Source organism: Salmo salar, chromosome ssa11, assembly GCF_905237065.1.
Source record: "Salmo salar chromosome ssa11, Ssal_v3.1, whole genome shotgun sequence".
Lineage (NCBI taxonomy): Eukaryota > Metazoa > Chordata > Actinopteri > Salmoniformes > Salmonidae > Salmo > Salmo salar.
Window position 1 is genome coordinate 8,428,695 of NC_059452.1, and position 26,306 is coordinate 8,455,000.

At 42.5% G+C, this 26,306-nt stretch overlaps 1 protein-coding gene across 2 annotated transcripts in view; it reads left to right on the forward strand.

Annotated features, from left to right (window-relative positions):
• Positions 1–26,306, forward strand: part of LOC106561929 (CD151 antigen) — a 63,771-nt gene that overhangs the window by 5,720 nt on the left and 31,745 nt on the right. For both annotated transcript variants that reach the window (XM_014126335.2, XM_014126336.2), the window contains exon 2: positions 3,681–3,777. In XM_014126335.2, the coding sequence (XP_013981810.1) occupies positions 3,682–3,777 (96 nt within the window). In that variant the 5' untranslated portion in view covers position 3,681. The remainder of the gene's footprint in view (positions 1–3,680; positions 3,778–26,306) is intronic.

The following is a 26,306-nucleotide window of genomic DNA, read 5'->3' on the forward strand; positions in this document are numbered from 1 at the left end:
CCCAGTGGGTCAGAAGTTTACATACACTCAATTAGTATTTGGTACCATTGCCTTTAAATTGTTTAACTTGGGTCAAACGTTTCGGGTAGCCTTCCATAAGTTTCCCACAATAAGTTGGGTGAATTTTGGCCCATTCCTCCTGACAGAGCTGGTGTAACTGAGTCAGGTTTGTAGGCCTCCTTGCTCGCACACACTTTTTCAGTTCTGCCCACACATTTTTTTATAGGATTGAGGTCAGGGCTTTGTGATGGCCACTCCAATACCTTGACTTTGTTGTCCTTAAGCCATTTTGCCACAACTTATGCTTGGGGTTATTGTCCATTTGGAAGACCTATTTGAAACCAAGCTTTAACTTCCAGACTGATGTCTTGAGATGTTGCTTCAATATATTCACATAATTTTCCAGCCTCATGATGCCATCTATTTTGTGAAGTGCACCAGTCTCTCATGCAGCAAGGCACCCCCACAACATGATGCTGCCACCCCTGTGCTTCACGGTTGGGATGATGTTCTTCGGCTTGCAAGCTTCCCCCTTTCTCCTCCAAACGGCCAAACAGTTCTATTTTTGTTTCATCAGACCAGAGGACATTTCTCCAAAAAGTACCGTCTTTGTCCCCATGTGCAGTTGCAAACTGTAGTCTTGCTTTTTTAATGGTGGTTTTGGAGCAATGGCTTCTTCCTTGCTGAGCGGCCTTTCAGGTTATGTCGATATAAGACTCGTTTTACTGTGGATATAGATACTCTTGTACCTGTTTCCTCCAGCATCTTCACAAGGTCCTTTGCTGCTGTTCTGGGATTGATTTGCACTTTTCGCACCAAGTACGTTCATCTCTAGGAGACAGAACGCGTCTCCTTCCTGAGCGGTATGATGGCTGCGTGGTCCCATGGCGTTTTTACTTGCGTACTATTGTTTGTACAGATGAACATGGTACCTTTAGGCTTTTGTAAATTGCTCCCAAGGATGAACCGGACTTGTGGAGGTCTACAATTTCATCACTAAGCTCATGGCCCTGGGTCTGAACCCCTCCCTGTTCAACTGGGTCCTGGACTTCCTGACGGGCCGACCCCAAGGGGTGAAGGTAGGCAATAACACCTCCGCCACGCTGATCCTCAACACTGGGGCCACACAGGGGTGTGTGCTCAGCCCCTTCCTGTACTCCCTGTTCGAGAGACAGCCTACAGGGAGGAGGTGAGAGCCCTCGCGGAGTGGTGCCAAGGAAATTACCGCTCCCTCAACGTCAACAAAACAAACGAGCTGATCGTGGACTACAGGAGACAGCAGAGAGTGCAGTCCCACCATCGACGGGGCCGCAATGGAGAGGGTCAAAACTTCAAGTTCCTTGGCATGGACATATCTGACGACCTGAAATGGTCCCTTCACGCCTCAGAAGGCTGAAGAAATTCTGCTTGGCCTCTAACTTCTACAGATTCACCATTGAGAGCATCCTGTCTGGCACCGGTGTCACAGGAAGGCCAAGAAGATCATCAAGGACCTCAGTCACCCGAGCTACAGCCTCTTAACCCCGCTACCATCTAGAACAGGTATGCAACCCTAGTCCTGGAGTGCCGCAGGCACTTCATGTTTTTGATTTAACCGAGCTAGAAGATTAGGCGTGTTGAATTTAGGCAATTACTGAACTGATCAATTGGCTCAGTTGGGAACAGAACCCGGTTTCAACCGGTTCCAAGATTAAAGTGATCACTGCACACGGACAACTGCAGCTGGTGGATCACTTCAGAGTTCGTATCTCCACCATAATCAAGATGTCGGATGGACTGCAGCTATGCCTGACACAAAGCTCTATCGCAGACATGAAAAGAGTGGAAATTGGACGTTATTGCACCTGGATACAATGCACCTCATTTTGGCCAGATATTCTGCTTACTTACTTCCCTAAAGTGACTCAGACTCGACTACTATTCCCCTGTTACTTTACTTCAGAGATTGGAAACCACTAGCCTAGCTACTTGTTACTTTGTTTATGTCCTGTTGTCTTGACTTTCTTTGTTGAAGTCCAATAGTAAGACGCTCCTTCATCCCGCCTCTTGTAATTATCAATCTTAGAACCACGAAGCAGCTTATCAACGGCTTACACACAATATGGAAGACCTTTTGCGCTAGAACGAAGTGTCTTTTATTGAATTTTTTTACATTTTACATTAAAGAAATGTATTTGGCAATTCAATGCAGAGACACCAATGGTCCCTCTCTGATAAATAAACATTGTTTGTAACGCATTTTAAAAATACAGAAACCTAAATACTGTCTTGGTTAGCGTTACTGACAAATGTCCAGGCAAGTGTTATAAAGGGCCCAGAAGTGTTTTTGGGTCAACTTACTCTTTAAGCCCAGTTTGCATTGAAACGTTGGGATAGTGTGTTGATATCCCTAACATTTTAATGAACACAAGCATACATGTATTTTTGTTAAGATTTAAGTTGATTCAAACACAAACTACAGTTATGCATATTATGCATCTAACCATCTGCCAAGATTAGGAACAATTAGAAACTTCTGTACTCCAAGACGTTTGGAGTGGATAGGTAGTAGTTGATGCAGAGAGAGAAGAATTAGATCAGGGTTCAGGGAAATCAGGGATAGAAGACCTACAAGTGGTGGACAAAAATGCAAACGAATGAGGGACAAGAAGATGACTATTGGATGACAACGCATGCACTTTTCCGGGTGATTCTGTTTTTACCTTTGTAACTGTAGAGAGGGAGGTGTGTGTGTGTGTGTGTGTGTGTGTTATGGTCTTTGTGTATGGCCTCTTATCCAGAAAGTATTTATTTTTACCAAGCAATAACACCCAATTCAACTAATAATTTCTTGATTTAAGTCTATGATTAGTTGAATCGGATGTGTACTGGTTGGCAAGAACAAAAGCCTAAGTCCACATTGATCTCTGCGGATACGATTGGACCCTGTTATGAGTGCTACTTTCATGATAAAAGTACTGATCAGTTTTTTTTTTGCTTTAGAATATAATCTAATTGTACATAAGAAATGTCAGTTTAAGTTTTGAACATTTGGAAATTAATTCAAATAGATTATTTAAGAGGTGGGCTTATTTGGAACACCCATGGGTTTAAAGCCCATTGCTGACTTTTCATATATTATTATCAAATATTTGTATGTCTTATTAAATAATATTGTAAGTAAAGGCACAACTTCCCATGAGGGCAGTATATATTTAAAAATAGATTTTGGTTGGCTTAAAAGGCACTCTTATACCCTATATTGTTCCAAACCTTGTCTAAAAATAAGCTAAATCAAAAAGGTCACTTTTGTGCTATTAATAATAATACTTTTTATATTGAATAAATCAAGTTGACATGTTTTATTTCATAATATAGACATACTTCATATTTTAGAGTATAAATAAGGACGCCAAGATGTTGTTCCTACCATGTATGGTTCACGGATCATAGGGCCTTAAAGGAGGCCTGTATATGTCAAAAAAGGGATTTTCTCAATAATGTTCTGTGATAGAAATGTAAAAAGCATGTTAAACATCCATACTCCAATAAAGTTTTTATTTGAGAATTGCCAGAACGATCTGTGATAGCAAAAATAGGATTATTCTGTGTCTGGGGAAACTGGCCCTAAAAGAAACAACAACGGATATAAGGTTAACTGTTTGAATATTTTCAAATCCACCTCTCTCTTTCTCCTACAGCATGGGGGCACCAGCAACAGCGTACGACGAGAAGAAGGAAACATGCGGGACCGTCTGTCTGAAGTACCTCCTATTCACATTCAACTTCCTTTTCTGGGTGAGTCTGTCTGCCTGCATGTGACTTTCATGCTGGGAAGACAACCCCTCTGAGAAATATGGTCTTTTGTATCTTTCCGGTGTCCACAGACCAACACAACACCACCAGGTATTCCATCCCACGTTCCCTATCACACAACTGTGCTCCCCAGCCCGCTAGACTGAACAGCTAGTCAGCCACACTGGGGGGAATCCACTGGGAAATTGAGATTCCACCGGGAAATCTCAAATTGTACTACAGTTATGATTCTCTTCCTTTACAATGTTGTCAGTGTCAAGATAACATTATGTCGGGGCGATATTTAAGTTGGCAGCAGCTACTGTATTTCCTCTGTAAAATCTTATTTAATATATCTTCAGACAGTATTCACACTCCTTGATTTTTGTTGTTGTTACAGCCTGAATTTAAAATCGATTCAATCGAGATTATGTGTCGCTGGCCGACACCCAATACGCCATAATGTCAAAGTGGAATTATGATATTGGACATTTTTACAAATATATTAAAAATGAAAAGCTGTAATGTCTTTAGTTAAGTATTCAACCCCATTGTTATGGCAAGCCTAAATAAGTTAAGAAATAAAAATGTGCTTAACGTGTCACATAATAAGTTGCATGGACTCACTCTGTGTGCAATTATAGTGTTTAACATGACTTGTGAATAACGTCCCCATCTCTGTACCCCACACATACAATTATCTGTAAGGTCAAGCAGTGAATTTCAAACACAGACCAGGGAGGTTTTCCAATGACCCGCAAAGAAGAGCACCTATTGGTAGATGGGTAAAAATATAAAAAGCAGGCATTGAATATCTCTTTGAGCATGTTGAAGTTATTAATTACGCTTTGGATGGTGTGTCAGTTCACCCGGTTACTAGATAGATACAGGCGTCCTTCCTAACTCAGTTGTCAGAGAGGAAGGAAACCGCTCAGGGATTTCACCATGAGGCCAATGGTGACTTTAAAACAGTTACTGCGTTTAATGGCTGTTAGGTTCTAATTAAAAAGAGTAAAAAAAACTCACGGACAACTATGAAAGGCTCAGACCAAGACATATTCACACAAGTGCTGGTATTTAACCCGTTCTCCTATGCTGTCTCCCCTTACACATCTGAACAGCAATACACCTCTGTTGCTTGGCAGAACTTTAGTGATATCTGTTCTTCCTCACTTCATCTGACCTGACCACGTTCCTCACTACTCCCCAACTCACAGCTGTCCTGTTGACTTGTACCAGACTGTTGCCATTCTCCTTCCCATAGGATCCCTGATGTCTTAACAATACCATATTCTGACAGAACCCATCACCGTGATAGGAGAAAACTGAGGATAGATCAACAACATTGTAGTTACTCCACAATAACATCCTAAATGACAGCTTGAAAATAAGTAAGCCTGTACATAATAACATGCATCCTATTTGCGAGGCACTGAAGTAAAACTGCAAAAAAAATGTGGCTAAGAAATGTACTTTGTCCTGAATACAAAGCGTTACGTTTGGCGCAAATTCCACACAACACATCACTGAGGACCACCCTTCATGTTTTCAAGCAGTGTGTTGGCTGCATCATGTTATGTTCATGCTTGTCATCGGCAAGGACCAGGGAGTTTTTTGGGGGGATAAAGAGAAATGGAATAGAGCTAAACACAGGAAAAATTCATAAGGAAACCTGGTTGTCTCCTATCCAACAGACACTGGGAGACAAATTCACCTTTCAGCAGGACTTAAACCACAAAAAAATGAATAATGTGATAATATTGTTCAAACCAGGTGTGGAAAGCTCTTAGAGAGTACCCAGAAAGACTCACAGCTGTAATCGCTGGCAGAGGTGATTCTAATATGTATTGACTCGGGTGTGAATACTTATTTAAATGAGAGATTTCAGTATTTCACTTTCAATAAATTTGCAAAAATGTCTAAAAACATGTCCTCACTTTGTCATTATGAGTTATTTTGTGTAGATGGTTGAGAAAAGAATACATGTAATCAATTTTGAATTCAGGCTGTAACACAACTCAATGTGGGATAAGTCAATGGGTATGAATGCTTTCTGAAGGCACTGTATATATTTATATTTAGGCAGTTTTCAACCGGAGAATATTTTTTGGTGATTCAGTTCCTCTTTAATCTTCAAATGGTATTGATATTAAGCACTGTGTGTCCAAGACACTATCTTATTAAGCATGCGTTTATGCTTGTCTAAAATTACCTTTTACTTCCAGTGCGTATGTGTGTGCCAGGAGAGAACAACTGCCCCCCCTCATTTAAGCCACAAAGTTCTAGGCCGACCGCGGTATTGCAGGCATTGTTTACAGAAAACACGATCCCCCATAATAGTGAATGAGAAAATGGCAATCTTCTGTACATATTTAAAAATAATTTAAGACAATCATGGTAGCAATAATTGCTTCTATTACATCAGGTGTATGTCCTTGAACAGATTTTATTTTAAAATTGCACACTGAAGAAGTTATAAGGATAATTTAGTTTCCAATACTAGCCTGCAGTACCCTAGTCGGCCTTGAACTTGAGATACACAATGAGAGGGGGCAGCACTGAGCTAGCCTGCAACGTCACTTACTGGAGTTTCTCAAACCGCACATGTTATGTATCTATGAGACGACATCTTAACCCTACTTCAAATGTGCAATTGAGACTTCACGTAGGAATGAATTGTCACGTGATTGATGACTTTGACTATTCCTATATACAGTCGTTGGTGTGTGCGTGCGTGCGTGTAGGTATGCTCATGTGATTTCACATGCCCAGTCATGTGAAATCAATAGATTAGGGCCTAATGAATTGATTTCAATTGACTGATTTCCTTATGATTTGTAACTCAGTAAAATCTATACTGTATCTGTAAAACAACTGTTTTATGACAGTTTTTGTAAGTGTGCTCCATTTAAAAAATAATAATAATAATAATAATTTAAATAAATGTACCGGTAGCCTACAGACTTCACGTGTGTAGCTTGTTATTGTTGGTCACCCTGGGGAAGAATGTGCCAATTGGAAGCTGGAGATGATTAGGTGGCCATGATGATATGAGGGCTAGATTAGGAATTTAGGGAGTCAGGACAGATACATTATTGTGTGTGTGTGTGTGTGTGTGTGTGTGTGTGTGTGTGTGTGTGTGTGTGTGTGTGTGTGTGTGTGTGTGTACACGCATACAGTCAAAAGTTTGGACACCTCATTCAAGGGTTTTTCTTTCTTTTTAGTATTTTAGAATAATAGTGAAGACATCAAACTATGAAATAACACAAAGGGAATTATGTAGTAACCAAAAAAAGTATTGTTGGCTGCTTTTCATTCACTCTGCGGTCCAACTTATCCCAAACCATCTCAATTGGGTTGAGGTCGGGTGATTGTGGAGGCCAGGTCATCTAATGCACTCTCCTTGGTCAAATAGCCCTTACACAGCCTGGAGGTGTATTTTGGGTCTTTGTCCTGTTGAAAAACAAATGATAGTCCTACTAAGCGCAAACCAGATGGGATGTTGTATTGCTGCAGAATGCTGTGGTGGCCATGCTGGTTAAGTGTGCCTTGTATTCTAAATAAATCACTAAGTGTCACCAGCAAAGCACAATTACACCACCTCCTCCATGCTTCATGGTGGGAACCACAAATGCGGAGATCATCCGTTCACCTACTCTGCTTCTCACAAAGACACGGCGGTTGGAACCAAAAATCATAAAATCTCAAGATTGCTCGTGTTTCTTGGCCTAAGCAAGTCTCTTCTTCTTATTGGTGTCCTTTAGTAGTGGTCTCTTTGCAGCAATTTGACCATGAAGGCCTGATTCGCTCAGTCTCTTCTGAACAGTTGTTGAGATGTGTCTGTTACTTGAACTCTGCAGCAGAGGTAACTCTGGGTCTTCCGTTCCTGTGGCGGTCCTCATGAGAGCCAGTTTCATCATAGAGCTTGATGGTTTTTGCAACTGCACTTCAAGAAACGTAGACTTTTTCTGCATTGACTGACCTTCGTGTCTTAAAGTAATGATGGACTGTCATTTCTCTTTGCTTATTTGAGCTGTTTTTGCCATAATATGGACTTGGTCTTTTACCAAATAGGGCCTCAAACAGCAAGTATACAAAGTCTGTCTTTACATCCATTGCGAATGACCGTAGATCCTCAATGTAGCCTATTTGAACAATCTTTCCAGCTCGCTCCTTTTCGATAACCACTCAGCATGAACGCGGAAAGAAATGTCATGCTCTGAACAGTTGGAAACCATAAAATAGGACTAGCTGATTACTTCTTATCCCTTGCGCAAATAGTCTACTGCTGTGTCTTTCTGTCTGGAACTCACTGGTGCAGGAAACTCTTTGAGGGCCCAGAATATTTTATACTATGTTTCAAGTTCCTTGAAGACAGGCCATGCATAGCCAATGTGATTTATAGAATATTTTATTATTGGGATATTATCTACCTGCAGGCTGCAATGTTCTATTTGTTGGCTTTATGTAGGCTATTTTTACATATTGACAATTTGCTCCCGAGTGGCGCAGCAGTCTAAGGCACTGCGTATCAGTGCTAGAGGCGTCACTACAGACCCTAGTTCGATCCCGGGCTGTATCACAACCGGCCGTGATCGGGAGTCCCATAGGGTGGCACAATTGGCCCAGCGTCGTCCGGGTTAGGGGAGGGTTTGGCTTGGATAGGCCGTCATTGTAAAATGAGAATTTGTTCTTAACTGTCTTGCCTAGTTAAATAAAGCTTAAAGATTTTTTTTCAAGATTTTAATCGTTTCCATTTAGATAGGATTTTGATTAACCACATGAAATTGATTTTGAGATATGAAGACTTTATTCTAAAATAAATGAACGTGTTCAATGAAAATGGGGCAGCAGGTAGCCTAGTGGTTAGAGCGTTGGGCCAGTAACCGAAAGGTTGCTGGATCGAATCACCAAGCTGACAAGGTAAAAATCTGTCATTCTGCCCCTGAACAAGGCAGTTAACCCACTGTTCCCCGGTAGGTCGTCATTGTAAGTAAGAATGACTTGCCTAGTTAAATAAAGGTCCAAAAATATAAAAAATCTGAACTTGCACTCCGATAACTAGAAATTGTACGATGACTTGGCACTGGAAATGGAAAAGTTGCCGACTGCTGGTGTAGCCTATTATACCGGGCAAATTCAGGAGCTTAATGGCAGAATCTGGAAGGGCAGTGGGAGGAGGGGGGTCGGGAACAGTCTTACATCAGCGTGACTGACTGCGCGTGTGTTTGTGTATGTTTCACAGACTGAAAGTCATTGACATCGAGTGTATTGCCATCCATCTCCTCTGCTCCCTTCTTAGTGAATGAATGACCCTGCATTACAAGGAGATCAGTAGCTGTGTAAGTGATTGAGTTGGCACAGGGACACGTTTTCTGGCGCAGTGCTGCAACATCTGCTGACTGCACAGTACAAGTGTAAATGTATTATATAGTCGATTTTAACCGCTTGTCGTAATATTCAAACTGTGGATGAGGATGTATTTTCTAAGTTGATATAGGCCTACACTTCTAGAGGAAATGATTATGTTGCGTTTTAAAGAATACACACCAAATACTGGCATCTTAGTTAACACTCATGGGAACTATTCCACAGTATTTAATACTGCACAAGGATGAATGGCTATAAGGATTGAAGGTGGCAGTGGTTAATTTGTTTGCCACTGTAGGTGGTGGGCTGTAGCAAGCTATCTGCCTTAGGTTTTCGAGATGATCGAGCTATGTTAAGGGAGGAGCTGGTTTTTACAAATTGTTTATAGGGTTCATCCCATTTAGTCGGCTGGTCGACTGTTTGGTCAATAGGCTATTGGTCGACCGAGATTTCTTTAGTCAAGCAGTAGTGGACTGTTCCATTGTGAAGGTCGTGGGGATGGCACTGTACATCAGTCTGAGACATGTATATGGTTATATTACATAAGAACAATGGTGCAACACTAATACAAATAATATCTTTTTTTATAACAAATGCACTTTCTCCCGCAATGGATAGTGGTCGCTGTTGAATTGGCACCTTTTCCTAGACCATGTTGCTACAATGGCAAGAAAAAGTATGTGAACCCTTTGGAATTACCTGGATTACTGCATACATTGGACATCAAATTTGATCTGATCTTCATCTAAGTCACAACAATAGACCAACATAGTGTGCTTAAACTAATAACACAGAAATTATTGTATTTTTCTTGTCTAAATTGACTACATCATTTAAACATTCACAGTGTAGGTTGGAAAAAGTATGTGAACCCCTAGGCTAATGACCATAAGCTATTTGGAGTCAGGTTTCAGCTAACCTGGAGTCCAATCAATGAGGTGAGATTGGAGATGTTGGTTAGAGCTGCCCTGCCCTATAAAAAACACTCACAAAATTTGAATTTGCTATTCAGAAGAGGCATTGCCTGATGTGAACCATGCCTCGAACTAAAGAGATCTCAGAAGACTTAAGATTAAGAATGGTTGCCTTGCATAAAGCTGGCATGGGTTACAAAAGTATCTCTAAAAGCCTTGATGTTCATCAGTCCATGATAAGACAAATTGTCTATAAATGGAGAAAGTTCAGCACTCTTGCTACTCTCCCTAGGAGTGGCTGTCCTGCAAAGATGACTACAAGAGCACAGCTCAGAATGCTCAATGAGGTTAATAAGAATCCTAGAGTGTCAGCTGAAGACTTACAGAAATCTCTGGAACATGCTAACAACTCTGTTGACGAGTTTTCGATACGTAAAACACTAAACAAGAATGGTTTTCATGGGAGGAGACCACAGAAGAAGCCACTGCTGTCCAAAAAAAACATTGCTGCACGTCTGAAGTTTGCATTAGTGCACCTGGATGTTCCACAGCGCTACTGGCAAAATATTCTGTGGACAGATGAATCTACAGTTGAGTTGTTTGGAAGGAACACAAACACTATGTGTGGAGAAAAAACGGCACGCACACCAACATCAAAACCTCATCCCAACTGTGAACTATGGAGGAGGGCGCATCATGGTTTGGGGCTTCTTTGCTGCCTCGGGCCTGGACAGCTTGCTATCATCGCCGGAAAAATGAATTTCCAAGTTTATCAAGACATTTTGCAGGAGAATGTTAGGCTATCTGTCCGCCAATTGAAGCTCAACAGAAGTTGGGTGATGCAACAGGACAACGACCCAAAACACAAGAGAAAATCAACAACAGAATGGCTTCAACAGATGAAAATACGCCTTCTGGAGTGGCCCAGTCATAGTCCTGACCTCAACCCGATTGAGATGTTGTGGTACGACCTCGAGGGCAGTTCACACCAGACATCCCAAGAATATTGCTGAACTGAAACAGTTCATCCTGACCGCTGTGCAGGTCTGATCCGCAACTACAGAAAATGTTTGGTTGAGGTAGATTGCTGCCAAAGGAGGGTCAACCAGTTATTAAATCCAAGGGTTCACATAATTTTTCCACCCTGCACTGTGAATGTTTACACGGTGTGTACAATAAAGACATGAAAATGTATAATTGTGTGTATTAGTTTAAGCAGACTGTGTTTGTCTATTGTTGTCACTTAGATGAAGATCAGATCAAATGTATGCAGAAGTCCACGTATTTCCAAAGGGTACACATACTTTTTTTCTTGCCACTATAACTCTGGGTCTTCTTTTCCTATGGCGGTCCTCATGAGAGCCAGATTCATTATAGCGTTTGATGATTTTTGTGACTGAACCCTGGAAGAAAGTTTTGATGTTCTTGACATTTCTGCGTTGACTGACCTTCATGTCTTAAAGTAATGATGGACTGTCATTTCCCTTTGCTTATTTGCGCTGTTCTTGCCATAATATGGACTTGGTCTTTTACCAAATACGGAAATTTTCTGTATAGCACCGCTACCTTGTCACAACACAACTGATTGGCTCAAATGCATTAAGAAGGAAAGAAATTCCACAAATTAACTTTTAACAAGGCACACCTGTTAATTGAAATGCATTCCAGGTGACTACCTCATGAAGCTGGTTGAGAGAATGCCAAGGCAAAGGCTAGCTACTTTGAAGAATCTCAAATATAAAGTATATTTTGATTTAACACTGCTTACTACATGATTCCATATGTGTTATTTCAGTTTTGATGTCTTCACTATTATTCTACAATGTAGAAAATAGTAAAAATAAAGAAACCCCTGGAATGAGTCGCTCTGGATAAGAGCGTCTGCTAAATGACTAAAAATGTAAAAAAAAAATAAAAAAATGAGTTGGTGTCAAACATTTGACTAGTACTATATATTGTTGTGGAAATTCATGTATACTGAGAGACACTTGGACAATTATTCAAACAATACATTTTTATTTATCATCGATTGATTATTGCAATAATGAAGCTGGTCGCCCGCACACTCTGAAGTGTGTGTTGGCGAGAGCTTAACCTTCCAGAGGAATCCTGGTTATTATATATCTGACACTAAAAATGCTTAATAATGGCTGGCCATAAGCCACTGGGTTCATCTCGTGGTTATCTGCACTTCGTGTTGTTTTACCCCCAGCCCAGGTACCAGGATGATTAGGAACAATGAGGGTTTTGTTCTACTCCTCCAGGTTATCTCTATCGCAGTTCCACCCACCACATCTTGTGTATGGAATGCAGACTTTCGGTTTTAACACCAAGTCCACTATCAGCTCAAGCCCCAGAGGCCCAACTCAGTCCCACAGACACAGATGAGGGAGTACTCATCATAGCTATTCGATGCATAAACGGTATTAAACAATATTCTAATAATTCTATTACAATCCTCCATTTTGAGACTTCTCTCAACTTAAAAAGACATTTGAAATATCGCTAAGAAATTCTCTGCAGTTTAAGTCAGTATGAAACAAAATCATCATGTTGATACTGAGCATACTCCAATTCGTCAGCATGGTAGAAATAGCCATTTCCATCCCTATAGCACCATCTGAAGAAACTGAAATGAGCATTATCTTGTTGGATAAATTCAGGTAGTGACTACCGTTTTAAGTAAAATTTCTTCAAGTTAGTGCCTATTGAACATGACCCAGGACAAGCATCATGATCCCGCTATTCATAAGGCAACACCTATGGACTCTATGTCCATTAGCATAAACCTGCTATAGTTCCTGAGTATTATCATTATCATCAAAAATTGCAATTTGGTAATGGATATAGGTCAAATGGATTAGGATCAGTTTCACTCTCAGGATCAGAGTTCACCCTCTCCATCCACCAGGGCATGCTGAGAATAATGTCAACATCTTTGGTACACAACTTCTTTACACATGTCACAATCGACATGACAATCAATCCATAATACTTTAATTGCACCACTCATATAACAGATCTTTATTGTAAAGGGTTTTAACACTGTTTCCCATGCTTGTTCAATGGACCATTAACAATTAATGAACATGCACCCGTGGAACGGTCATTTAAGACACTAACAGCTTACAGACGGTAGGCAATTAAGGTCACAGTTATGAAAACGTAGGACACTAAAGAGGCTTTTCTACTGACTCTGAAAAACACCAAAAGAAAGATGCCCAGGGTCCCTGCTCATCTGCGTGAACGTGCCTTAGGGATGCTGCAAGGAGGCATGAGGACTGCCGATGTGGCCAGGGCAATAAATTGCAATGTCCGTACTGTGAAGTGCCTAAGACAGCGCTACAGGGAGACAGGATGGACAGCTGATGGTCCTTGCAGTGGCAGACCACGTGTAACAACACCTGCACAGGATCGGTACATCCGAACATCACACCTGCGGGACAGGTACAGGATGGCAACAACAACTGCCCGAGTTACACCAGGAACGCACAATCCCTCCATCAGTGCTCAGACTGTCCGCAATAGGCTGAGAGAGGCTGGACTGAGGGCTTGTAGGGCAGGTCCTCACCAGACATCATTGGCAACAACGTCGCCTATGGGCACAAACCCACCGTCGCTGGACCAGACAGGACTGGCAAAAAGTGCTCTTCACTGACGAGTCGCGGTTTTGTCTCAGCAGGGGTGATGGTCGGATTTGCGTTTATTGTCGAAAGAATGAGTGTTACACTGAGGCATGTATTGGAGCGGGATCGATTTGGAGGTGGAGGGTCCGTCATGGTCTGGGGCGGTGTGTCACAGCATCATCGGACTGAGCTTGTTGTCATTGCAGGCAATCTCAACGCTGTGCGTTACAAGGAAGACATCCTCCTCCCTCGTGTGGTACCCTTCCTGCAGGCTTATCCTGACATGACCCTCCAGCATGACAATGCCACCAGCCGTACTGCTCATTCTGTGCTTGATTTCCTGCAAGACAGGAATGTCAGTGTCCAGCGAAGAGCCCGGATCGCAATCCCATTGAGCACATCTGGGACCTGCTGGATCGGAGGGTGAGGGCTAGGGCCATTCCCCCCAGAAATGTCCGGGAACTTGCAGGTGCCTTGGTTGAAGAGTGGGGTAACATCTCACAGAAAGAACTGGCAAATCTGGTGCAGTCCATGAGGAGGAGATGCACTGCAGTACTTAATGCAGCTGGTGGCCACACCAGATACTGACTGTTACTTTTGATTTTGATCCCCCCTTTGTTCAGGGACACATTATTCAATTTCTGTTATTCACATGTCTGTGGAACTTATTCAGTTTATGTCTGTGGAACTTGTTCAGTTTGTCTGTTGAATCTTGTTGAATCTTATGTTCATAGAAATATTTACACATGTTAAGTTTCCTGAAAATTAACACAGCTGACAGTGAGAGGACGTTTCTTTTTTTGCTGAATTTAGTTATTACCATTCTAACAACTTACTCAAATCAATTAGTCAGTTTTAAAAGTCGTTCAGTTTCCAAATCATAATCAAAACACAATTATCCAACCCACATTTTTAGGATGACATTGCTCAGTGATTCACATTGAGTGGCAGAACCGAAGTTAAAACCCTCAATTTAACACACATCCACACTGACAGAATGTACATTTTTTATTAACATACAATATATTAATCTTATAATTCTAGTATTTAACTTTCTCATCGCGACTATAATTACAGATCAGTATCTCAATGCATTCTTAGTCTAAATTACTATAAATTTAGCAGTGTGTAGACTTCCACAATCAACCTGATACCCCCTAAATAACAATTTTGGACAAGTCTACATCAATTACAGGCACAGTTGACCAACCCCCCCCTTTCCCCGGGCACTCATTCTTCTGGTGTCTCTTCATTGTCTTCTTCAGATGGCTTCACAGTTCAAAGTGGCTGGCCCATGATAATGTCCCAATTTCAATGTCTCACCTGAACCGCCACCACCTTTACTACCCATTATGTCTTGTCCATTTGCCAACCAGTATACCAGCAACAAGTATACCAGCAACAAGTTTTGGAACGGATCTCTCTCCATGCTCACTCCACGTGGACTACTGTCGCACTCCTGGGAGTGAGGGTTAGAGAGGGTTTTGAGGTCCACATGGTTTGGTCAAATTGACTACATCATTTAAACATTCACAGTGTAGGTTGGAAAAAGTATGTGAACCCCTAGGCTAATGACCAAAAGCTAATTGGAGTCAGGTGTCAGCTAACCTGGAGTCCAATCAATGAGGTGAGATTGGAGATGTTGGTTAGAGCTGCCCTGCCCTATAAAAAAACTCACAAAATTTGAATTTGCTATTCAGAAGAGGCCTGATGTGAACCATGCCTCGAACTAAAGAGATCTCAGAAGACCTAAGAGTAATTCCCCCATTTTGACACGACTCACATGATTGTTTAAAAACCAACACTGCAAATCAAATTAGAATTACTACCATTAACTCCATAAATATTTTTTCTTACCCATAACTTGATTCAAGGAAGAGAAAAATAGACTAGAGACAGGTCTGTCCTTTTTCGTGGTCCAAATCGCACAGATAACTATTAATTATAAACTTCTCCGTAATTATGAGTATTACAAAGGACCTTCAAATCAGTATTACAAATGACCTTTAAATCACCAACCAATGTCTCATGGCTTTCCAGTGACGGCGATCAAACCACACTAGAAAGTCAGATCAGAGGTCATTTAAACCCTTCAAATAAGTGTTTCTTTCCCTATTAGACAAATTATTTAAAAACAGTCAATGTCATACATTTTGTATCCCAGGTTACAGTAATTTCTTCAGTACATTTTTTATCAAAAGAATTCACGTGTTCAATTTACACAAAAAAAATTACAACTTCAAAAAATTCAATTTGTGTGCCCCTTTTAGATACCTCAGCTCTAATCTGTGAAAAACCCACTAAAACCAAATGAAATGGACCCCTCACAATAAGGCAGACATGGCATTAAAAACAATAACAAATATTAATAATATAGGGTAAAAACAATTTGCCAGGCCTTATTTAATGTGGGAGCTCCCTTAACATACATACTGTAGTGGACTTCCATCAGTCCTGGAAGAAAGAATCCTACTCAAAACACATCAGATAATGGTGTTCCAGTAAGTGGAATAGACACCTTCTAAAGTAAACAATACAGAGTCCATGTATCACGTAGGACATCTTAGGTACTCACATTAACCATTCCATGTGCGTTTTCAATGACTCTCCATCGCTATACTCCCAGTGGATCCCAAAAAACGTTAGTTTCCCGGACACTGCCCGGACTTTCATGGGAATAATGCTCCACACATATCCTCAACGGTTCTCTAGACTTCCAGAAATTATAGATAACGCTACATATCGAATCCAAATTTAAATCAACTTATTTTACACATTTCTATATCTTATCTAAACTTCAGATTAACACTTATTTCCACACTCACACAACTCTCATATCACATTCACAAACACAGGACACACAGGGGAATGAGACAGGCAAGAGGAAAAACCAGTTAGCGCTGTTTTCAGATATCAAACCCTGTCTATATGAACAGGGAAACCCATACCATTATCAAAATATTGCCTAATTAGTGGTCCCAAAACGGGTGTTGTATCCACACTGGGATATCACCTGCTGCGATTACTGTGGTATAGATTCTTACAATTATCTAAATGTGCAAAACTACCTACGGAGTACCCATGTCTCCTATCTAACATGTAACACGGTCCCAAAAATCCAATCTTAACTCGTATTTTCTAAGTACCAGGAATATCAAAACACTCACAATAACACCTCACAATAGTAACCCAAGGTATACCTGTTTACCTCATTTATCAAAACATTTTATCAAAACATTACACGTTATAATTTGAGCTTCACCAAGCCGAGTGCTCTCGCAAGATCACTTGCGCTCTAGTCCCTTGCTCTAAAGTTGTGGCCAAAAGTTTTGAGAATGACACACATTAATTTTCACAAAGTCTGTTGCCTCAGTTTGTATGATGGCAATTTGCATATACTCCAGAATGTTATGAAGAGTGATCAGATTAATTGCAATGAATTGCAAAGTCCCTCTTTGCCATGCAAATGAACTGTATCCCCAAAAAACATATCCACTGCATTTCAGCCCTGCCACAAAAGGACCATGTCAGTGATTCTCTCGTTAACCTCTTACATCTAGACGTTCCGCTAGCGGAACACCTGCTCCAATAACCAATGATGGGCGTGGCGCGAAATACAAAGTCCTCGAAAATCCGAAAACTTCCATTTTTCAAACATATGACTATTTTACACCATTTTAAAGACAAGACTCTCCTTTATCTAACCACACTGTCCGATTTCAAAAAGGCTTTACAGCGAAAGCAAAACATTAGATTATGTCAGCAGAGTACCCAGCCAGAAATAATCAGACACCCATTTTTCAAGCTAGCATATAATGTCACAAAAAACAAAACCACAGCTAAATGTAGCACTAACCTTTGATTATCTTCATCAGATGACACTCCTAGGACATTATGTTATACAATACATGCATGTTTTGTTCAATCAAGTTCATATTTATATTAAAAACCAGCTTTTTACATTAGCATGTGACGTTCAGAACTAGCATTCCCACCGAACACTTCCGGTGAATTTACTAAATTACTCACGATAAACGTTCACAAAAAACAGAATTATTTTAAGAATTATAGATACAGAACTCCTTTATGCAATCGCGGTGTCCGATTTTAAAATAGCTTTTCGGTGAAAGCACATTTTGCAATATTCTGAGTAGATAGCCGGGCATCACGGGCTAGCTATTTTGACACCCACCAAGTTTGGCCCTCACCAAACTCAGATTTACTATAAGAAAAATTGGATTACCTTCGCTGTTCTTCGTCAGAATGCACTCCCAGGACTTCTAGTTCAATAACAAATGTTGGTTTGGTTCCAAATAATCCATAGTTATATCCAAATAGCGGCGTTTTGTTCGTGCGTTCAAGACACTATCCGAAGGGTAAAGAAGGGTGACGCGCCCGGCGCGTTTCGTGACAAAAAAATTCTAAATATTCCATTACCGTACTTCGAAGCATGTCAACCGCTGTTTAAAATCAATTTTTATGCGATTTTTCTCGTAAAAAAGTGATAATATTCCGACCGGGAAACCCTGTTTTCGTTCAAAGACGAAAAAATTAAAACATGGAGTCTTCTCGTGCACGCGCCCCCAGTCTCATTGTTCTCAGATCGACCACTATCCAAATGCGCTACTGTTTTTCAGCCATGGCCTGCAAAGTCATCATTCAACGTTCTGGCGCCTTCTGAGAGCCTATGGGAGCGTTAGAAAATGTCACGTTACAGCAGAGATCCCCTGTTTTGGATAGAGATGATCAAGAAGGCCAAGAAATAGTCAGAGAGGGCGCTTCCTGTTTGGAATCTTCTCAGGTTTTGGCCTGCCAAATGAGTTCTGTTATACTCACAGACACCATTCAAACAGTTTTAGAAACTTTGGAGTGTTTTCTATCCAAAGCTAATAATTATATGCATATTCTAGTTTCTGGGCAGGAGTAATAATCAGATTAAATCGGGTACGTTTTTTTATCCGGCCGTGAAAATACTGCCCCCTATCCATAACAAGTTAACACAGGTGTGAGTGTTGACGAGGACAAGGCTGGAGATCACTCTGTCATGCTGATCGAGTTCGAATAACAGACTGGAAGCTTCAAAAGGAGGGTGGTGCTTGGAATCATTGTTCTTCCTCTGTCAACCATGGTTACCTCCAAGGATACATGTGCTGTCACCATTGCTTTGCACAAAAAGGGCTTCACAGGCAAGGATATTGCTGCCAGTAAGATTAAATCAACCTAAATCAACCATTTATCGGATCATCAAGAACTTCAAGGAGAGCGGTTCAATTGTTGTGAAGAAGGCTTCAGGGTGCCCAAGAAAGTCCAGCAAGCACCAGGACCGTCTCCTAAAGTTGATTCAGCTGCGGGATCGGAGCACCACCAGTACAGAGCTTGCTCAGGAATGGCAGCAGGCAGGAGTGAGTGCATCTGCACGCACTGTGAGGCAAAGACTTTTGGAGGATGGCCTGGTGTCAAGAAGGGCAGCAAAGAAGCCACTTCTCTCCAGGAAAAACATCAGGGACAGACTGATATCCTGCAAAAGGCACAGGGTTTGGACTGCTGAGGACTGGGGTAAAGTCATTTTCTTCGATGAATCCCCTTTCCGAATGTTTGGGGCATCCGGAAAAATGCTTGGCCGGAGAAGACAAGGTGAGCGCTTACCATCAGTCCTGTGTCATGCCAACAGTAAAGCATCCTGAGACCATTCATGTGTGGGGTTGCTTCTCAGCCAAGGGAGTGGGCTCACTCACAATTTTGCCTAAGAACACAGCCATGAAAAAAGAATGGTACCAACACATCCTCCGAGAGCAACTTCTCCCAACCATCCAGGAACAGTTTGGTGACGAACAATGCCTTTTCCAGTATGATGGAGCACCTTGCCATAAGGCAAAAGTGATAGCTAAGTGGCTCGGGGAACAAAACATCGATATTTTGGGTGCATGACCAGGAAACTCCCCAGACCTTAATCCCATTGAGAACTTGTGGTCAAACCTCAAGAGACGGGTGGACAAAGACCCACAAATTCTTACAAACTCCAAGCATTGATTTTGCAAGAATGGGCTGCCATCAGTCAGGATGTGGCCCAGAAGTTAATTGACAGCATACCAGGGCGGACTGCAGAGGTCTTGAAAAAGAAGGGTCAACACTGCAAATATTGACTCTTTGCATCAACTTCATGTAATTGTCAATGAAAGCCTTTGACACTTATAAAATGCTTGTAATTATACTTCAGTATTCCATAGTAACATCTGACAAAAATATCTAAAGACACTGAAGCAGCAAACTTTGTGGAAATTAATATTTGTGTCATTCTCAAAACCTTTGGCCACGACTGTACACATTAACCTCACCAGTCCTACTGTGATAAACCCAGTATAACGGATACACCTGTACTGAAAGGCCCTAGAGTCTGCAACACCACAAAGCAAGGGGCACCACCAAGCAAGCGGCATCATGAAGACCAAGGAGCTCTCCAAACATGTTGGGGACAAAGTTGTGGAGAAGTACAGATCAGGGTTGGGTTATAAAAAAATATCAGAAACATTGAACATCCCATGGAGCACCGTTAAATCCATTATTAAAAAATGGAAAGAATATAGCACCACAACAAACCTGCCAAGAGATGGCCACCCACCAAAACTCACGGACCAGGCAGGAAGGACATTAATCAGAGAGGCAACAAAGAGACCAAAGATAACCCTGAAGGAGCTGCTAAGCTCCACAGCAGAGATTGGAGTATGTCCATAGGACCACTTTAAGCCGTACATTCCAAAGAGCTGGGCTTTATGGAAGAGTGGCCAAAAAAAGCCATTGCTTAAAGAAAAAAATAAGCAAACACATTTGGTGTTCGCCAAAAGGCATGTGGGAGACTCCCCAAACATATGGAAGAAGGTACTCTGGTTAGATGAGATTAAAATTGAGCTTTTTGGCCATCAAGGAAAACGCTATGTCTGGCACAAACCCAACACCTCTCATCACCCATCCCCACAGTGAAGCATGGTGGTGGCAGCATCGTGCTGTGGGATGTTTTTCATCGGCAGGGACTGGGAAACTGGTCAGAATTGAAGGAATGATTGATGGCGCTAAATACAGTGAAATTCTTCAGGGAAACCTGTTTCTGTCTTCCAGAGATTTGAGACTGAGGACGGAGGTTCACCTTCCAGCAGGACAATGACCCTAAGAATCCTTCTAAAGCAACACACGAGTGGTTTAAAAAGTTAAAAAGTTCCGGAACTCCAATTTGAGCAGCAGCAGCTGAAAAATGAGCTCCTACAAATATTGAAATTTTACATGGTTTTTAGAGTGAAGTACATCGGAAAAAAGCAAAAGAAAACTGCAAGACTGAATAGGAGAAAAAACAAGCAACAAACAAAGAAGATAGGCTTTTGAAAAATAACTATTTTTCATAAAATTGTAGTTATCTTAGCAAGCTGAATTGTTTACCAGTTGCTAAGCAGTTGCTAGGGACTCTTTTGGAAGAAGCTAGCTAGCTAACGAAGAACAACAAAGAATATCTAGTTAACAGAAGAAAAGAAAGAGAAAATCAGGACAGAAGAAAAAGGATATCAAAGTGAAACAGTTCTCTAAAGACACAGGAGACAATAATACAAGAAACAACACTTCTGTAGCTTGTCAACTATGTGTCTGTCTATCCCTGTTCTCTCCTCTCTGCACAGGCCATACAAACGCTTCACACCGCGTGGCCGCTGCCACTCTAACCTGGTGGTCCCAGCGCGCACGACCCACGTGGAGTTCCAGGTCTCCGGCAGCCTCTGGAACTGCCGGTCTGCAGCCAACAAGGCTGAGTTCATCTCAGCCTATGCTACCCTCCAGTCCCTAGACTTCCTGGCGCTGACGGAAACATGGATTACCACAGATAACACTGCTACTCCTACTGCTCTCTCTTCGTCTGCCCACGTTTTCTTGCATACCCCTAGAGCATCGAGCCAGCGGGGTGGTGGCACTGGAATCCTCATCTCTCCCAAGTGGACATTCTCTCTTTCTCCCCTGACCCATCTGTCTATCTCCTCATTTGAATTCCATGCTGTCACAGTTACCAGCCCTTTCAAGCTTAACATCCTTATCATTTATCGCCCTCCAGGTTCCCTTGGAGAGTTCATCAATGAGCTTGACGCCTTGATAAGTTCCTTTCCTGAGGATGGCTCACCTCTCACAGTTCTGGGTGACTTTAACCTCCCCACGTCTACCTTTGACTCATTCCTCTCTGCCTCCTTCTTTCCACTCCTCTCCTCTTTTGACCTCACCCTCTCACCTTCCCCCCCTACTCACAAGGCAGGCAATACGATTGACCTCATCTTTACTAGATGCTGTTCTTCCACTAATCTCATTGCAACTCCCCTCCAAATCTCCGACCACTACCTTGTATCCTTTTCCCTCTTGCTCTCATCCAACACTTCTCACTCTGCCCCTACTCGGATGGTATTGCGCCGTCCCAACCTTCGCTCTCTCTCTCCCGCTACTCTCTCCTCTTCCATCCTATCATCTCTTCCCTCTGCTCAAACCTTCTCCAACCTATCTCCTGATTCTGCCTCCTCAACCCTCCTCTCTGCATCCTTTGATTTTCTCTGTCCCCTATCCTCCAGGCCGGCTCGGTCCTCCCCTCCTGCTCCGTGGCTCGACGACTCACTACGAGCTCACAGAACAAGGCTCCGGGCAGCCGAGCGGAAATGGAGGAAAACTCGCCTCCCTGCGGACCTGGCATCCTTTCACTCACTCCTCTCTACATTCTCCTCTTCTGTCTCTGCTGCTAAAGCCACTTTCTACCACTCTAAATTCCAAGCATCTGCCTCTAACCCTAGGAAGCTCTTTGCTACCTTCTCCTCCCTCCTGAATCCTCCTCCCCCCCCTCCTCCCTCTCTGCGGATGACTTCGTCAACCATTTTGAAAAGAAGGTTGACGATATCCGATCCTCGTTTGCTAAGTCAAACGACACCACTGGTCCTGCTCACACTACACTACCCTGTGCTTTGACCTCTTTCTCCCCTCTCTCTCCAGATGAAATCTCGCGTCTTGTGACGGCCGGCCGCCCAACAACCTGCCCACTTGACCCTATCCCCTCCTCTCTTCTCCAGACCATTTCCGGAGACCTTCTCCCCTTCCACACCTCGCTCATCAACTCATCCTTGACCGCTGGCTACGTCCCTTCCGTCTTCAAGAGAGCGAGAGTTGCACCCCTTCTGAAAAAACCTACACTCGATCCCTCCGATGTCAACAACTACAGACCAGTATCCCTTCTTTCTTTTCTCTCCAAAACTCTTGAACGTGCCGTCCTTGGCCAGCTCTCCTGCTATCTCTCTCAGAATGACCTTCTTGATCCTAATCAGTCAGGTTTCAAGACTGGGCATTCAACTGAGACTGCTCTTCTCTGTGTCACGGAGGCTCTCCGCACTGCTAAAGCTAACTCTCTCTCCTCTGCTCTCATCCTTCTAGACCTATCTGCTGCCTTTGATACTGTGAACCATCAGATCCTCCTCTCCACCCTCTCCGAGTTGGGCATCTCCGGCGCGGCCCACGCTTGGATTGCGTCCTACCTGACAGGTCGCTCCTACCAGGTGGCGTGGCGAGAATCTGTCTCCGCACCATGCGCTCTCACCACTGGTGTCCCCCAGGGCTCTGTTCTAGGCCCTCTCCTATTCTCGCTATACACCAAGTCACTTGGCTCTGTCATATCCTCACATGGTCTCTCCTATCATTGCTATGCAGACGACACACAATTAATCTTCTCCTTTCCCCCTTCTGATAACCAGGCGGGGAATCGCATCTCTGCATGTCTGTCAGACATATCAGTGTGGATGACGGATCACCAGCTCAAGCTGAACCTCGGCAAGACGGAGCTGCTCTTCCTCCCGGGGAAGGACTGCCCCTTCCATGATCTCGCAATCACGGTTGACAACTCCCTTGTGTCCTCCTCCCAGAGTGCTAAGAACCTTGGCGTGATCCTGGACAACACCCTGTCGTTCTCCACTAACATCAAGGCGGTGACCCGATCCTGTAGGTTCATGCTCTACAACATTCGCAGAGTACGACCCTGCCTCACACAGGAAGCGGCGCAGGTCCTAATCCAGGCACTTGTCATCTCCCGTCTGGATTACTGCAACTCGCTGTTGGCTGGGCTCCCTGCCTGTGCCATTAAACCCCTGCAACTCATCCAGAACGCCGCAGCCCGTCTGGTGTTCAACCTTCCCAAGTTCTCTCACGTCACCCCGCTCCTCCGCTCTCTCCACTGGCTTCCAGTTGAAGCTCGCATCCGCTACAAGACCATGGTGATTGCCTACGGAGCTGTGAAGGGAACGGCACCTCCATACCTTCAGGCTCTGATCAGGCCCTACACCCAAACAAGGGCACTGCGTTCATCTACCACTGGCCTGCTGGCCCCCCTACCTCTGAGGAAGCACAGTTCCCGCTCAGCCCAGTCAAAACTGTTCGCTGCTCTGGCACCCCAATGGTGGAACAAGCTCCCTCACGACGCCAGGACAGCGGAGTCAATCACCACCTTCCGGAGACACCTGAAACCCCACCTCTTTAAGGAATACCTAGGATAGGATAAAGTAATCCTTCTAACCCCCCCCTTAAAAGATTTAGATGCACTATTGTAAAGTGGTTGTTCCACTGGATATCATAAGGTGAATGCACCATTTTGTAAGTCGCTCTGGATAAGAGCGTCTGCTAAATGACTTAAATGTAAATGTTTAAGGGTAAACATTTAAATGTCTTGGAATGGCCTAGTCAAAGCCCAGACCTCAATCCAATTGAGAAGCTGTGGTATGGCTTAGATTGCTGTACACCAGCGGAACCCATCCAACTTGAAGGAGCTGGAGCAGTTTTGCCTTGAAGAATGGGCAAAAATCCCAGTGGCTAGATTTGCTAAGCTTATAGAGACATACCCCAAGAGACTTGCAGCTGGTGGCTCTACAAAGTATTGACTTTGGGGGGGGCGGCATGTTGGTAGGCATGTTGTGTAAATGAAATGATACAAACCCCCCCAAAAATTCCAGGTTGTAAGGCACAAAATAGGAAAAATGCCAAGGGGGTGGCACTGTAACTCTGATTTAGGTGTTTACATGTCCTAATAATTCAAAAGATTGCTCAGAAAAACAGGTTTTAATCAGCATATGCTTACTTCGATTATGATCTTATGTGATTTAAGATAAGCAGAGTAAGGTGTCTACATGACTAATGCCATAATCAGTTTAATATCAAATGATTAGTGTGCATGTAAACATACTGAACATTTTAGTATTTGAAACTCAAACATTACTTTCTCAACTCCTTTTTCTATAATCCTACAGGCTCTTTATCATTCTCTATTCCTTATATTCCAATGCATCCGACATCATGCAATGCCCACCATGGTATTGACCAGCTGCTATTTGAGGACTCCTCTGGTTATCTTATTGCGGAGCCCATTGTACAACAGTTTTTAGAGAATATTTTATTGCAAGGTATGCTGTATGTGTAGGTTATGTCATATGTATTGGCTAATATGCAAATGCAGCTGTCGTTTTTTAAACCTCCGTTCTAGCATACAGTGCATTCGGAATATACCCCTTTTTCCACTTTTTGTTATGTTACAGGCTTATTTTAAAATGTATTTTTAAAAAAATCCCTCATCAATCTACATACAATACCCCATAATGACTAAGCAAAAACAGGATTTTAGATATTTCAGCAAATGTATTTCTCACATTTGCGAAAATGGCCCTTGAATGTTTAGGCACACCTACTGGAGAGCACTTCTTTGTCAACACCCATTCACCATCGTTCACACCCTATAAAGCCTTAGTCCCACCCATCTCTTTAAGGATTCACATCTGGCCCAGGACTAGGATTGATCCAAGCATTCTGACCTAACGACAGCAGTCAAGCACCCAAGCTAACTGGCTGATGTTGGATAGTTTGCTAGCTACTTCCAGACACAAATGAGAGAACAGCTCACTCTGACCATTTTACTCACCCTAGCAAAGCTGGTTAGGCTGTTTTTATGTTATCCAGAGCATTGGTGACTGCAACTGTGCTGCTGGCAACAATTTAATTACGCTTTTTTGGCCAACGTTTACTGACACTGGCCATATTCAATGGATGTTGATCGTTGGTAAATTTGTCAGTTATTCTGGGCTCTGGCACACAGAAGAGAGTGCTCTGAAATCAGAGTAGATAGCTAGAGTGAATTTACCAGCCACGTCTATTGGCCGTTGTCACAGTGACATCATGAATATTCTATTTGTATTAAAATGGTTACTTGCATAGTGGAGTCTTTTGTTTAGACATGAACCATAATCCCAACTCATAACGTTAGTGCCCTGCATGAATCTGCAGGTAGCTAACCAACCAGGTTCCGTGTTAGCTAGCTAACATTAGGCAATAACTAGCAATACAAATGGCTCTGAGATACGAATAATATAACTACACAGATCATACACATAACTTTAGCTAGCGAGCCAGCCAGCTAACTTTAGCTAGCTAGGTAATAGTACACTTTAACTTGAAATGAAAACGACTATCTTAACTGTATACATGGATGGACACTTCTCCCGCTCTGTCAGGGATGCCATGGTTGCCCTTAGTTTGAAGATATAATCTGGAGACAATCAAACGGCAGAATTTTGATTGCACTGAT